Raw genomic sequence first — 16486 nt, 5'->3', positions numbered from 1 at the left:
GGCGAGAATACAAAGAACCTAAAACTTGAGACCTGGTAGGATCTCACGTCCAGCCCCTTCATTTTCTCCCCAGTTTTACTAAGAAATAATTGACATGCATCACTGTATAAGTTTAAGGCATGTAGCATGATGGTTTGATTTACATATACTATGAAATGATTACCACGATAGGTTCAGCTAACATCCATCTTCTCAGATAAAATAAAAAGAGAAAAAGGAAAAGAAAATTTTTCTCCTTGTGATGAGAACTCTTAGTGTTTACTCTCTTAACTTACCTATATATGACAGAGCAGTGTTAGCTATAGTCACCGTGCTGTACATTACATCCCTAGTACTTATTTCTTTTATAACTGGACGTTTGTACCTTTTGACTACCCTCCTCCATTACCCCCTCCTTCTACACTTCACCTCTGATAACCACAAATCCAATCTCTTTTGCTCTAAGTTTTTTTTTTAGATTCCACATATAAGTGAGATCCTACAGAATTTGTCTTCCTCTACGATGTATTTTACTTAGCATAATGCTTTCAAGGTCCCTCCATGTTGTCATAAATGGCAGGATTTCCTTGGGTTTTTTATTTTTTATGTCTGAATAATATCCCATTGTATATACATGCCACAACTTCTTTATCCATTCATCCATCAGTGGACATTTAGGTTGTTTCTGTGCCTTGGCTATTATAAATAATTCTGCTATGAACATGGGGATGCAGATGTCTTTTCGAGTTAGTGTGTCCATTTCCTTTGGATCCCCAAAGTGGGACTGCTGGCTCGCAGGATAGTTCTATTTTTAATTTTTTAAGGATCCTCCATACTGTATTCTAGAGTGGCTGCACCAATATACAATCCCAACAACAGTGCACAAGAGTTCCGTCTTCTCCACGTCTTTACTATCACTTATCTCCTGTCTTTTTCATGATCAGCCCCTTCATTTTAAGGGGAGGTAACTCAGGAAGAGAAAATAGAAGTATCTTGCCTGCAGTTAGGCAGCTAGTGAGAGGCAGTTTCTATCCAGTCCCCAACAAGAAAGCACTGGGGAAGGTTTGGTGTGGGAAGGGGAGCTCCATCCATTTTGTCATGGCAAAATGACAGTGACACATCCACACACATTTGGTGGCACTTTGTAACTTACATTTCATGTGCTTATTGCACTGAAACACCCAATATTTTTATCATTCCCATTTTACTGATTAGCAAACTGAGGGGCCATGTGGTTAAATATTTACATCAGGCTAATAAGTGACTGAGATGAGATTTAAATCTGGGTATCCAAACTCCACATTTTGTGCTCTTCCCCCTTTCCCAGGTACTGTTTTTGAACCATTATTAGAATCACTTCATCCTCCTCCCCCTTTTTTTCTCCACTGGCCTTGAGTCCTATGTGTCCTGGGGTCACAGAACTGAGCTGCCACATTTACCCTTTGAGCATCAGGACCTGTGCAGCACAAGACAGTCTCTACCTCACCAAACGGGTTTCCAAAAGAACCTTCTCTCATAATAATACTTCTGTGTGTTGGAGAAGGCTTTGACGTTTTTATAGACCTTTCATTTTCTCATCTTATGCCTATCCTATGGGAAAGCTTATCTAAAGAGGTTAAATGAGTTGCTCAGTGGTAGAATCAGAACTTAGGCTGAAGTCTTAGTCTTGTGTTCTTTCTACTTGACCACAAAATGCCCCAGTGCTTGGGAAAATCAGAGAGTGGGGCTTAGAAGGGCTAGACTGGCTTAGTCCAGCCCTGGTGAGAAGCCATGGGCCATGTGAGCCCTCAAAGCCCCAGCTTGCTGGCTCCCCGCCCCTCCCACCTGACGCCCCCCCCCCCCATTTGCACCAGCGGGAGGCCCAATGGCTGGTGTCTTCCCTCTAGTAAGGGGGACCTATCCAGTCTAGTACTTGTCACAGTAACTCCTCACAACTGTGGCCACCATTCATTATAAGCCTTGTCTGTGCCAAGCACTGTCAGCTGTCAGCATTGGTCATCTCCTTTCATCCTAACATAACCTTGTGAGGATAAAAGTCATTGGGATTCCAGGCTCCTGGATCTCTTATCCGTGTGCCTTGTCTTGGCGGGGTACCTGGACTTCTCAGCTCTGCCTCGGCCAGGTGGTGAGCTGTGGAAGCATCAGGACCCGCTGCCTCTGAACACACTTGCTCTCTGGGCCAGGCAGCTGCAGCCTCTGGGCCTGCCAGCGGCACGTGCAGAGGCTGGGTCCTGGTGGGGGGGCCTTCGAGATGCCGGCAGGAAGGGCAGGGAACAGGCTTTGTCTGGTGCCCGGGGAGAATTGAGCACGGTTTGACTTTCAGATTACGGCTCCAGCAGGATCGCTCCCCTGACTGTAGTCAACAGCTGAGATGTTTTCTCAGATGTCAGTGAATCCAACTGCTTCCAAACGCAAGGAGTGTCTGCTGGAGCCCCAGCCCATAAAACCCAGCTCAGAATGCAGCCTGGAACATCTGCTCCCAGCACCTAGTCCGGAAGCATCTGGTCCTGACTCTTCTGCTTGGAATGGCTAAACTTCTCCCACACCCTTCTCAGGCCACCTCACCCAGCACGTTCCAGGGATGACCAAGCTCTATGCCAGGGAAGGCACAGGGTTAAGCCCCAGGGTCAGCTCCCTGGAGACAGAACACCCCTTGGTCACAAGGTGGAAGAGTTCCCTCAAAGACAATTCATTAGGAAGTGCCAGTTCCCAGGGTCCTGGCCAGGCAGCTGCTAAAGAGGACAGTCACACAGCAGCCAGCCAGCCCCTCCGCCCAGCCCCAAGCCCAAGGGGCTCCTGCCTCCCCATTCACCAGCCCGGCCCCAGGAGAGGCCGCTTGGCTCTCATTTCCCTTGGGCTTCACCTCCCTTGGGAAAAGCAGTGCTACTCTCCTACACTGCGCTGTGGGCCAGAGACCTTGCAGTCAATTCCACATATACTTTTCTGAGCCCATAAGATGTGCCAATTTTATATTATAGCTACTTCCTATGCCTATCTTCTTGCCACTCCCTGGGCTGATTCTTTTTAATTCAGAACCCCTCTTGGAACTTGACTCGATGCTTACGCGTAGCAGAGCTCAGTAAATGTTTAATTGAATCGCAGTGCAGGACCGCTCAGCTGGGAGCCCTTTCCTGTCTTGCCTCTTGCTGGATCGCCCCTCAGCGTTTACCTTCTAGCCCGACCAACCCCTGCTTCCATTCCCCCAAACATCTCATAGCAGCTAAGGGCTGCAGAGTACTCTCCACATGCCAGATTCTTTATCCAGCACTTCATGGTATTATCTCATTTAATCCCCATGACCAACCTAATGAAGAGATGGCACTATTTTCAGTCCTATTTTACAGATGAGGAAACAGAGGCCCAGAAAGGTTTAGTGCCCAGTGGCAGAGCCAGAATGGAAACCCAGGCGATCGAGGTCCACAGGCCCTATTCTGCAGCCTGAATGTCACCTCCCTGAATGCGCCAGATGCCTCACATGCTGAAAAGGCCACGGGGACCATGCTGGCCCCTTTGCTTAAAACACTCCCATCCCACCCCAACCCAGGCAGCAAACACTGATCTGTGTGTTAGATATTATCATATATCATCTCATTTTAGTCTAGCTATGACTATTTCCTTTTTTACAGTTGAGAAAACAGATTCAGAGGGACTAACTTGCCCAAGGTGACCAAGCTGGTTATCACCACATCTATTTTTAGACCTTGTCCCACAGCTCAGTACGGCTGCTCTATGGCCTTTGTCCCTCTAGCTATTGGACCATTAGGACTGAGCCTGAACTTCAGTGACCTTTAGAGGGATAGTCTCAAGGGAGCGATCTGAACATTGCCCACTGCCCCGTTCTGATCTTTCCCTAAACAAGTGTGGATTCTAGAGGGATCCAGTCTGCATGCAACAGGGGCAAATGTATTACAAACAAGGGGTTAGCAATATGTACTGCTTTCGTTGAACTAGAAGTGGACTTCAGCTTGAACTGTCTAGGGCTGGGTCCCACATGGGCAGAAGCTCTGAGTGCAGTTTACAGAGAGCTGAGACTGACAGGAAGAACTACAAACACTACACAGAAAGGTCGAGACTCTGACAGCTGAGAAACTAAAGACTGGTTTGATGTGGAGTTTCTGGAGCTGCTGGGAAGGAACTCATTAACGGATGAAACAGGAAAGCCTTGGAATCTACCTGGAGAACGTGGAGGCATCGGGGCTTTGCTCAAGCAGATGTTAAGAGATGGACGGCGCTGGGTAGAATCTAGGAAGGAGAAAATTCACTGCCTTGGGGTTCGGGTGAGAAATCACAATTGCAAACACTTACATAGCGCTTATTCTGGGCCAGGTTCTAAGCATTAATTCGTTAAGCGGGAACATTTCAAATTTAGAACCAGGGAGTGGGCCAGACAGGTCAGTGAGGGCCAAGGAGTGTAGGATTTTGGCTAATGCTATGAGTTAAAGCATTCCACAAAATCGGCTATAAAGGTGCTGGTAAAACTGGGCACCTGCAACTCGGCTACCTGCAGGGGTTTGTGCGTGAGGCTGGAGAGAGCCAACTGTGTGCATCTCTTCCCACCTCTGTTCAGCAGCACACTGGTAGCTTGAAACGGGCCATGGTGGATGCAGTTACACCACGGAAACCGACAGATGCTACATGAGGGCTCTCCCCTCCCCTCTCCCCCCAGAGCCAGTTAGCCAGCACACCAGCCTGGAACCATGGAATATGGACGGGTCCTGCCTCGCCTATTTAAGGAATCCGCTCAACAGGCCCTGATTTAGTACATGCTCGTCCAAGCTGCTGGGTCTAAGGTATTGTGTAAGGCGCTGGGGATAAATCAATGAAAACACACAGACCCTGACTTCATGGAGGTAACGATCTAGTGGTGGAAACAGAACTAATATTAACACAATCCGTTCAATTGTGAGTTAACGCCACAAAGGAGAAATACAGGGTCCTGCAGCCACCTCACCCTCCCCACCTGATTCGCAGCTCAATTCTCCGGTATTTTTCCTGGAGAAGCAAAGCACAGCTGTCCGCACCCTTCTCTCGCTGTTCCTGCCTCCAGGCCAGCACTTCCCGTCACTAACAGGTAACTTCTGCAGCGCCCGGCCGGCCATTTCCTGGGTCCCCAGACAGTATTTCAGCCTCAGGGGCGGAACCCAGCGTTCGCAGAGCCGTCTCAGCAGAGCCCCCTCCTCCCCCACGGCACCTGGCCAGGCCCCGCTCCTGCCACTCTTCTGCTCCCCAGGACATCACGGTTTCCATGGGAACCCACTCACTTCAAAGGGGAACGAAGGAGACTGGAGGGGAGGAGGGATAGTGAAAGCTGGATCAACCTCACCCTCTTGGCCCCGTCTCTGTGCTGCTGGCAACCTAACCTCCAAGCTCCCGGCCACCTAACACCATCCAGCCCGCAGCCCACCGGTGGAGAGGTGGGGAGGTGTGGTCCAAGCTACATTTTAACTTCTCGGGGGGGAAAACCCCAGGGGTGAGGTGGACCTGGGGAAGGAGAGATCTGAGCTGGGTCCAAGCCTGCGGTCCCCGCTCCAGGGGGCCTCCCCCTGGCAGACCCCTCTCAGCATTGCTCCTGGGCCACAAACACAATTACCCGCGATGTGCATCCAATCATGGGGTCTGCTCGCATTAGACTGCAATCATTAATCTGAGCGGGAGCTCCCGGTTGCCTGGCTGATTAGCCCAGATGATGCTCTGGTATGATCCAATTAAAGACAGACTCGGCCCCCCTTCCCCCCTCCCCCCACCCCACACGCAGAGTTTCCACATCAGAAGGAACCAATACATTTCATCAACACATCCTCCTACACAAATACAACCTCAGGGCACGGGGAGGCTCCCTCCCTCTTGCCGCACTGCCCGCTGCCGCCCTGCGGGCCTGGCCAGGGAGGGGCCTCCCCCACCTTCGTTCTTCTGTAGTTCAGGGAGGGGCCTCGGCGGGGACTCCCAAAAGTCAGCGCGGGCACTGATCCCCGTGGAGCGGGGCTGGTTACATTTATGGACATGAGATGCCGACTCCCCGACGTGCTTTGAGCAGCCAGGCCGCCCCAGGCAGGCAGATCTAATTAGAATTACCCGACCCTGTGGGAGGTGGAGTGCCTCCCCTCCCCCCGCAAGGGCGGTGGAGAGGGCGGCTGGCACTAATGGGAGAGGGGTGGTCACGGGAGACACCCTGGGGGCCCTGGGGCAAGCAGGGCTGCAGGCGAAGGAGCTGGGCAAGGGCGCTGATGTTCCTCTGCGCCATCGTCCTGAGATGCCGGGCAGCCTTATTGGGCGGGACTGTTGGTGGCATCCAGCCTGGGATTTCTTCTTCATGGTCAGACAGCTGCAGAGATAATTTGCTCAAATGCCATGGGCTGTGAGGTGACAGCCCCGTGGGAGACGGTGAATCTCAGGTGTGGAGGTGAGGCATGTTGGCTGAGGGAAGATCTGGGCCTTTGTACTTCAGGTGACATCATGGTGGACAGCCCCCTTGGGGAGGCGGCCCACCTCCTGGCTGGGCCTGGGTGGGGTCTGAGCCTGGGATCCTGGGAAGGGCTATGGAGCATGTGGAGCCCATTGGCCGGAACAAGGGAACCGTCTGCTTTGTGCCAGAACTGGAGCCAGGTGCTGACATGGGCTGTCTCGTAATTCTTGCCGAACCGCTGATTAGGTTCTATCCTGAGACCAACGCTCAGAGAGACGAGTACAAGGAGGAGGTAGGGCTCAAGCCTAGGTTTCCAGAAACTTTATGTTAGGCCACTACTCTGGGGTCTTTCTAGACTAAGATCCGTGCTCACTACATGGTCCCTGCCCCCGGGGTCCGAGAAGGTGTCAGGGATCCGTCTCCAGTGCGAATATGAATCACCTGGGATCTTGTCAAAGTGCAGATCGGGAATCCTCAGGTCGAGTGGGGACTGAGATTCTGCGTCTCCAATGAGCTCCCAGGGGACGCGATGCTTCTGGCCCACGGACCGCACTTGGAGCAGCAGTGATTTAAATGGGGTGTGATGACTGTACCCAAAGTCATCAGACCACGGGGCAGTTTTCAGAGGCCAGGCCACTCTTGCTCCCTGCTTATGTTCCCCCACCAGGCACAAGGTGAGACTACAGGCCCTGTGCAGTCTCATCTTCCCACGCCCAGCTGCTCTGGCCACTGGCCGTCCTGGGAACACACCAGGCTCTCCTCTGCCGGAAGCTCCCGCCCCTCCCATTTCTCCTCCTGCTGAGCTCTCTTACTCAGCCTTGAAGATCAAACTCTACTGCCTCCCCCGTGAAGCCTTCTCTGTCAAAGCTCTGACCACTCTGTGTTGGTTTCTTGTTTGCATTATGTCTCTGTTCCTGGAGAGGCAGGGAAGAGCCCATGCATAACCTTTATGATTTACCTCTTTCCCCTGGAGCCCAGCGCAACATCTCCACGTAGTAATAGCAAGGGTTCAAGGCAAGTGTGAAGGGAGGACAGGAGTGCAGGTCCCATGCTGGGGGCAGGGGAGCTGGGGTCCTCCTCAGGGTCTCTGACAGGTCCTGTGACCACAGGGTCTCTGACAGTTCCTGTGACCAGATCCCGGCATTCTTTGGGGCCCAAGGCAGAGGTCTCTACCCAGCAGGAGCGGGGCCTGCCCTGTGCACCGGGCAGGCTGGGGCCCGGGAGCTGTGTTATCCAGGCCTGGGAAGGACCTTGTGTCAGGATCTAGGGATCAGGGCCCACTGCTCTGGACTCCCAGCTGTTGGCATTAGAGGCATTCAGCTCATCTGAGTAACTAAAAATAATGCCAGTGACAATGATAATAACGGCGATAATTACCACCATTGCCATAAAGCCACTGTCATGGGCGGGGCTGGGTGGGCCGGTCCACGTGTGACTGGAGTAGCGCCCGCTGCAGGGCACGCTCAGCCAGGGGCCGGCCCCACTGCTGATGCCCGCGAACGTATGTGCTCACACGAGCGAATGTGAGCAAGGGTCCGACCTCAATACTGAGTGCTGACTTGGGCATCTTTTCTTAGTGATGTGGGCTCCCCATGGATAAAGGAGGACCGAAATCCCTGCTGGGACCTCGTTCAGGTCTGCCCTCAGAGGACCGCATCTTCACCCCAACAACGTACACAAGACAGACCAGAATTTCCCTGAGCCCTTCCCACCCTCTGCTACATTCAGGGCCCAGCCCTGGGTACAAGGGGCTGATGCAGAGTAAAACGAGACAAGCCGCCTGCTCTCAGCAAACTGCCCATCTCGGGGCGGGTGCCAGAACCTACACAGTCGTGTACAACCTCTATTGCTAAAAACCAAAGACTACCATGAATCACAGTGTGGTCCAAGCACCAGCTGCATTAGAGTCACCTGGAATGCTTGTTAAAAATTCATATCCTCCTCCTACAGCTTGACCTACTGATTCAGCACTTCTGAGCACGGAGTCCAGATATATGTGTTCTAACGAGCGCTCCCAGTGGTTTCCAGGCGTATTAAAGTTTTGCTCACAACCGAGTCCTGGATGGCGAGTGTTGGAATGAAGGAGACAATGGGGCACGTGGGCCAGGACAGTCCTGAGGCAGCTGCCCGTTTGCTGAGTGAAGGGCTCTGATGCTCGTCAGGGCTCATCTCCCCAGCTGGGCTGAGGCAGAGGCCCTCCTGGAGGACACAGCCCAGGCCCCATCTCCCTCCCTGGACAATTCCAGGAAGCTGGAGCCAACCCCTGCATGGCCAGCTGAGGGCTCTCTGGAGTGATTTCAGAGAGAAGGGACCTGGCTCTGGCTACTGGCTTCCATGAGCCCACCTGCTGGCCTGCACTCACATCTCTCATGGCTGAGCTGGGCCTGAGGCCGCTTGGGGGCTCCTGCATGTGGCCCGGCTGAAGTGTCTCCTACCTGTACACAGCTCGCTTGTCAGCCTCCAGCTGGGCCTGGGGGTCGATGGGGGCACTGGGCACAGGTGTGCTGGCAGCAGCCGAGGGTGCGGAGATGTGGACAGCCTGGGCCTTAGAGGGGGCCTGAGCGGTCGCCGTCATCTGCAGAGACAGAGAGGAGGCGTGGGTTAGTAGGGCCAGGACCGCTGGCTCCCCGGCTGGAACTGTGAGGTCCACCTCGTCCCGTGGGGTGTGTGTGTGGATGAGAGAACGTGTACGAGAGAAGTGTGAGTGTATAACGAGCATTCATTCGTACATATGCTGCAGTGGGAAGAAAGCTGGTGTTTCCTCAAATGAGAAAATTCTGGGGAACGATTTAGGACCATCCAAAATCAGGTGGTGTGGAAGTGGTCTCACTTTAAAAGCGACCTAGAGGGGCTAGGGGCCTAGATGGGGAGGGTGGGAGGGAGGCTCGAGAGGAAGGGGATATGGGGATATATGTATACATTCAGCTGGTTCACTTTGTTGTACAGCAGAAACTAACACAACATTGTAAAGCAATTATACTCCAATAAAGATGTAGAAAAATAAAATAAAAGTGATGGTTCTTCATGCAAATTAAGGTAGTGGTCTCTGGCCAGAAGCAGAAAAAAACAGAACGATGAGCCCTTTAAATTGTGCTTATGAGTCACTTGGGCTGTACTGGGCAGTGTTGGGTTTGATTTGATGACTTTGGAGAGCAGGAAAAAAATAGCTGAGTCAGTTCTCAACTGGGCAGAGGTTTATCCCATTTAACACAAGCCAGAGGTAACTTTTAATGGTTTTGACTGACAATTGAGTGTTCTGCAAATTTGGTTTACCTGGGCACTTGAAGATAAGCAGGTTGTAGTGGACAAAGAACAGATTTCTGTTCTTAGTCGTAACAAATATTTAGGGTAGTAGCTCTCCTCCTATGTTACATGTTTTTGAAGGTGTCCCTGGGGCCCCAAGTTTGTGCCAATCAGAGCACCTCTTAAAAATATATTGTATATTGGATTTTCCATATAAGATTTCATTTAAAGAAATGGTTAAATGGCTTTAAAATTTTGGGTAACCATCATAACAGAACTTAATGCTTTTATATTTTATTTTCCTTAGTTAAATCGATCCCTGAAATGTCACGTGTGGTGACATGCCTCAACTATTGCTTTCCCCCAACCGGCCCACAGAGCCTGACAGCTCTCACCCACTGTGTTCTTGGACTTGACACCCTTGTCTGCCTCCCGAGCTAATACCTTGTTCACACCTTCATCCCCAGCACCCAAACTGGATGCTTAGTGTTTGCTTAGGAAATGAATGAGGGAATAAACGAGTGAACACACCTTGAAAGAATCGTATATTTTACAGCTGGAAAGTTCATCATATGATCTAGGTCCCTGCTTTCTGGAAAAAAGAGTACTGTACTTCCACGAATACAAGCACCAAACACTTGCTGTCTCATTTTCTTCATTAGATCTCTGTTCACGTGCCACATCTTCACAGTAAAATAGAGTCCCTCTGCCCCTGCTATCCCCTTACTCTGCCTTATTTCACAGCCCTTATTATGACTATATATTTCATAGCCCTTATCATGACCAGATACTATATATCTACTTGCTAAGTTATTTTCTCTCCCACCTCCAACTCAAATGTAAGCTCAAAGAGGGCTGGTTAACAGTTGTGTTCCTAGGGTCTAGAATAGCCTGGCACTAGTCAATGCTCAACAAATATTTGTTAAATGAATGAATTAATGAGTGATGGATGGTAAATAAAATTGAGACCATAAAAGAAATATACTGTATCCCCATCATTTTCTGTTAGGAAGAAATATCCTTGTCACTGTTGGCTGAGCTGGGGGAACCTTCCCAAACCCAGCGCTAGCCGGAGCATCATGGTACCTTGAGGCCAGCAAGGTACCATGCTTGACTCTTGCTGTCTCCTGTTAATAGCTTTTTGACTTTGAGCAAATCCCTCAACTTTCCTAAGCTCCTCCTTTTCATCAGTAAGCAAACTGGTGTCCTTTTTAGGATTCATGAGTATTAAAGAGGTGCTATAAGGAAGAAAATAGAAACAAATGCTGTTCTAATTTTCAAAATACAGAAATAAGGTGGAATCAGACAAACATCAGACATTCTAATCTTCACATTGATCTGGGCTAGTTTCTTTCATTCACCAACGCAACTGATTATTTTTCCCAATACTTCTCAAGTCACCGCCACGTACTAGGCACCGGGGTGACTAGGGTGAATGGCTGCTATAATGGAGCCCAGTTCTGAGTTTAACATGATTACTGAGCTGGCAGATCAGGAAAATGGTAGACATTTTCATTTACATGGTGTAAATGACCTCAGCAAGGTACCTCCCATGATATCCTCATGGAAAACGTGGAGCGACGTGGTCTGGTGGACCATTGTGTGTATTAGGATGCTACACCCAAAGGATGACAATTAAAGGAGAGATGTCAGAGGGAGGAGGGCTTCTAGGAGATGCCACATGCTTTCTCCTCAACTCTCTTCTTCAATATTTTTATCAGTGATTTAGAGGATGTCTGAAGAAACGCTCAACAAACTTATGGGTGACATGAAACCGGGATCCAAACGATCTTCACAGATTTTGGCAACGTGCTAAGTCTAATAAGATTAATTCTTGTCTAATAAGTTGGAATTTAACACTTCTAACACTTTGGCCAAAAAAAAAAAAATCGATAACATAAATGTAGAAGAGGAGAGACATCGTTTAGCAGCACGTTTTAGTTGACAGAAGGCTCAGTATGTCCACAGTGTACTGTGTCTGTCAAACAAACAAACAAACAAACACCCCAAACTGATGCTCTGTGAGGACCCATCAGCAGAGGGACAGCTCACACAAAGCTTCCAGCCCCACCTACTAAGCTGAGACAGGTGCAGGAAAGTACACTCAGGGGAGAGTGGACCAGGCTGCTGAAGGGATTCTGAGGAATATTTGCAGGAATCTGCAATGTTAAGGAAGATGTGGGGGATGGGAAGGAGATGGAGGGACGTGAGAGCTCCCTTTGAATATCTGAATGAGGGATTAGATGGTGTCAGTTCTGTTCTGTATGCCCTAAAGCGTCAAACTACAACCGATGCATTAAATCTGTAAAATGCAGAGACAGATTTGGGCTCAACCCAAATAGTAAGTTTCCAAGCCTCTGAGCTCTCCAAGGCTGGGATGGGCTGCCTCCCGGAAGTGGTGAGTTTTCACTGGTGCAGGGGCCAAGCAGAGACTCCCGCAGAGGTGATGGACGCTCTCTAGCTGGGTGGGCTGACGTAGGTGACATCTGAAATCCCTTCTAACAGTGACAGGCTTGGACGCTGTGAGGGTGCTTTCATGACCACTGCCCACCCCCAGGGTTGGCGTGGGGCTCAGATTAGATGACGTACGGTGTGTAAAAGTGCTTTGGAAACTCTATAAAGTTTTCCCCATACGGAGGGGTGGCTGTAGTTCTTCAACATGAGATTTCCAGCACGTGCATCTTTCATCAAGCGATGCACAGCTACGTGCACGGCTCGTTTAAGGGTAAAATACAGGGTAGGCTGGTGTGCTCTACTCTGCTCAGTCCGGTAAGGGTGAATTTTCTCGTGTCCTTGAAGGAATCCACAAGGAGCTTCTATGCAGATGAGCTTCTAGGAGTGGGAGGACTGAGGGGAGGGGCTCCTTTTCCTCTCACCTCCCCTTTCTAGGCAGGACTTTGGGGGAAGGTGTGGCCAAAAGCCCAGCCGGGGCCCAGAGGAAAGTGTAAATCAAAAGCGGTCACTTGTCAGCATCCCAAGAGGCCCCCGCTGAGAGGCTGTTACTGGGGCTAGAGAGCCGGGGACGGGGGAGAAGTGAGCAGAGCTGGCCTGAGGAGGATGATTTAAATTTATTTAGCTCCTGGGGGCCAATTCAGCAAACTCTGCATTTCCTCCAGGTTTGGAGAATGCTTATCTTCAAATAGATTTCTTTTTCTAGCCAGAGACACCCATTTCTCAAGAACTGGAGCTCAGAGGGAGAGGCCCGCAGCTGTCCTGGGGCCCGGGGGCAGGGGGATGAGGGTGTCGGGTGGTAAGGTTTTGGGGGAAGGTTCTAGGCCTAAAGAATAGAAGTGGGGGGAGAGGCTGGACAGATGGAGGGCAGAGATCCCTTGCTCTGGCCTATGAAAGCCAACTGATAAATTTTCAGGAATTTTGCAAGCCGGTTGATATCATATCAGTAGCCTGAAACTGACCATGGTGGGAGTAATTACACCACAGAAACTGGCAAATGTTGCAAATCAAGTCCTCTTTCTAACCCCCAACCAGAGAGCTGGTTGTTAAACATTTATCAGCACACCACTAGTGTCAGAGTTTCTCTCCAAGTACCTTCCTCCTATTCTCCTCGATCTGGCACATGAAGAAACTACACTCTATGAGGCCACATGGTGTGCCCACAGCTGGTCCCAGACCCGGAGCCTTCCTCCAAGGATGGCACTGGACATCCTACCCAGGCAGGCTGTGAGGCTTGATTAAGAGAATAGGATAACGACCAGCGGGTGGGGAAGGGTGGCAGCATTCCCCGGGAGGGCCTGCCCGCTGGGAGCTGTGGTGCTGGGTCCAGAACCTATACAGGGTCCTTGCCGTCCTCCTGCCTCCCATAGATGCTCTAACCACTGGGCTCTTCTCTATCATCCAGCTGGAACCAGCCCTGCATTAAGCCGGGAGCAAAAGGGCCCTGTCCAGATTCTCAGTTTGTGACACCCTGAGATGAAAGTTCCTGTTGCCCTGCAGGGGCTGAGAGATCCAGCCTCTCCGACAGGCTGGCCTGGCCATGAAGATGAGCAGGGGACGCTGTGTGCTGTGGTTGACGAGGCGCTCCCCTGCCTACCTCAGTCGCCCTCGCTGACACCGGAACGCCCCACTGATGCTTTCCTGCCTGCTAAGGATCACCCTTTCCCAGTTGCAGGGGAGAGCGGCACATCGTGCTCCAACGAGCTAATGAAGTCTCTCCCCGGGGGTTCACGTCCAACAGGGATCCCGGGCAATGGGTTGGTGGCACTCCCATTTTACATATGAGACAACAGAAGCCACTGCAGCAAAGAAACTGCTGGAGACCACAGACAGTTTCTGCCGAGGTTGAGACGGGAACCAAGGGCTTTCTGACTAAATCACACTGCGGGAGTGATCGTATTTAATTACTTTTCTTTGAAGAGGAGAATAGGAAGACTTTTCCCCTGAGTGGAAAGGGGCAGAAGAGGAAGGACGCTGGCGTCAGATGGAGTGTCACTCCCCAGCCTCAGGCTCTGGGTCTCCCTCCAGCCCACCCATCCCGTCGCCGGCCCCCATCTCCCCAGCCCCCAAAAGACCTCACAGATCAACTCCCCAAACACTGGTCGTGCCAGAAACGGTGCTTCCGGTGGAACCCAAGTAGGAAGACCAGGGTGGTTTGTTAATTGACGCTGGCTCAGTACCCTGACAGCACAGGGCTTCAAGCCTCAGGGTGCACGGACCTGCAGCGGCCGCCTCCCGCCAGCTGCCACGGAGAGCTCCCCGCTTCTGCTCCTGGGAGGTGGGAGCAGGTAGCTCAGATGTGGGACACTGCCAGGGTCTTCCTAGCACCCCAGGGAGGGAGCGTGCACGAGACGTTGGCATCAGATAGAATGGATTCCCGCCTTTGCCACTCGCTGCTAGCCGACCTTGGACATGCAACCTTGCCTTTCGGGGCTTCAGTTTGCTCATCTGTGAAATGGCACTGCCGCTCCCGACCTCTCACCGCCGTCGTGAGGATGGCTGTCTCCTTCAGTGGATGCGGCTGAGCACCAGCTAGGGGTCAGGGCCCTGTGCTCTGGGCTTCCGGGCCCTGAGGAAGCCGTTCAGCCGCGTCTGCCCACCTGCCTCTCCCCCCACTAGACTGTGGGATCCTGGAGGGCAGGGACCACATCTGTTGTAGCCCCAGTTGCAGCCCCAGAGTCTGAGACAGGGTGTCCACAGCACCTACGGGATGCAGGGATGACTGGTGTGGAGTGGGTGGGCCTTGGCATCCATTGATACCTTTTCAGCTGCAGATTGACCTTCTCCACCCTGAATGCCTCAGGCCGCAACAGAGAAGTCACAGTTCCCGACCACATGTTTATTGGGTGCGGTGGGCATCCAGCCCAGAGCTGGTCAACCTTTCTGATCCAGGGTCCTCATCTATACATTGGGAGCAGTCATACTTAGTTAGCATTAAATGAGATAATGTATGCAAAGCAGCGGGCCTTCATAGGTGCTCAGTGTATGGTGGTTATCGTTAACACAATCCCTGCAGCCAGCAGCCTGCGGCCCACTCTCCAGTTGGCCACTTTTGCTTCCGCTACCTGCGCTGCCCTGGGAGTCCTAACCCTGCTGAAGGAACCCTCTCTCCCATAAGCACCCAGAGAAGTGGGCGAGGCGCGGGCCCAGGCATAGGGAGAGGGGCCGTGGTATCGTGGAAGGAGACATTACCCATCGCTAGTGATGTCACCTTGGACAAATGGCTCAGTTCCTCTGAGCCTCAGTTTCCCTCTCAGGTAAAAATGGAGCTAATAATACCTCTTGCCAGGCCTAAAGTGACCATATGTGAGGGTACATTATTGTGCACCTTGAGGCTCAGTGAATCTTGGTTTCTAAGCATTTTTAATGCTTCTTTTTGCTAGCCCTGTCCTCTGAATCCAAACCCCACTGAGTGTCCACACCCGGCCCCAGACACCCCGGCACCTACACCTCCCGTGTTCCCCTGCGTACACCTGTACCCCCGCAGCTGCTCTGCTCTGTACCACGTGTACACCCACGCACCTCCCACGGGTCCTTTCTGCAAACCCTGGGCAACCGAGGTCTGCACCTTGCCAGCGTGACTCAGCACAGACACCCCTCCTAAGGGGACACCCCCTCTTCTGACCCGGCAGGGTGCGGGTTACCCATCCCCAGAGCCGGCCCACCAGGCCAGGGAAGCCTTGTGTTCTGAGAACATGGGGGGCTGCACAGGCCCAGCTCACTAGAGGCCGCTGAGGCTCCAACAGGGCTGGGCTGGGCTGGGCCTGCGGTGGGGTGGGGGGGGCTGATGCTCCCTGCAGGGCCAGGGCAAGCCAGTAGGGCCAGATCTGGTTTCCTCGCAACCAGGAGAGAGTCCAAGGACCTGGGATGAGGTCAGGGCTTGAAGCCATTTAGTAAATATCAGGTTTGGCCTGAACAGGTGGGGGGCACAATGGATGGTTTTGGGAGGAGGGCACAGCCCACAGGGCGCCCCAGGCCTGGACCTGCTCACGGACCCAGCCTTGTCTCCGGTACAGCACCCCACCCCTTGCCTGCACCCCAGCAGACCCTCCTGCATGCAGGTGCCTGAAACTTCCCGACGCTTTACATCTTTATGCCTTTGCATCCGGGGCTGCCTCAGCAGGACCTGTCCACGCCTCCCCACCCTGCCTCCCGACCCCCCATCATGTGCAAACCTACCCCTCTTTCGAGACTCGGCTGGAGGGAGCATCAGCTCTCCCAGGAAGCCTTTCCCAATCCTCCACACCCCCCGCCCAGGTAGCCTGGACCCCTGCCTTATCTGCCTGTGCGTCAAACCTTAAACCCCGTAACACTTCGGGCCCTCATTTGTCTGTCCCCCTGAGTGGACTGGGTTCCCAGCTCCCATCATCATGCCTGGCTCCCACGGGGTCCCAGCGTGTTTGTTAAGTG

General features: G+C 52.2%; 1 protein-coding gene across 5 annotated transcripts in view; it reads right to left on the bottom strand.

Moving 5' to 3' along the window:
- The window catches only part of PKNOX2 (PBX/knotted 1 homeobox 2), a 258653-nt gene that overhangs the window by 53913 nt on the left and 188254 nt on the right, over positions 1 to 16486 (bottom strand). For all 5 annotated transcript variants that reach the window (XM_082341039.1, XM_082341038.1, XM_082341042.1 and 2 more), the window contains one exon: positions 8818 to 8957. In XM_082341039.1, coding sequence (XP_082197165.1) covers positions 8818 to 8957 — 140 coding nt within the window. The remainder of the gene's footprint in view (positions 1 to 8817; positions 8958 to 16486) is intronic.

This window comes from Balaenoptera borealis, assembly GCF_965194805.1.
Source record: "Balaenoptera borealis genome assembly, chromosome: 11".
NCBI lineage: Eukaryota > Metazoa > Chordata > Mammalia > Artiodactyla > Balaenopteridae > Balaenoptera > Balaenoptera borealis.
This window is presented reverse-complemented; position numbering and strand designations above follow the sequence as displayed.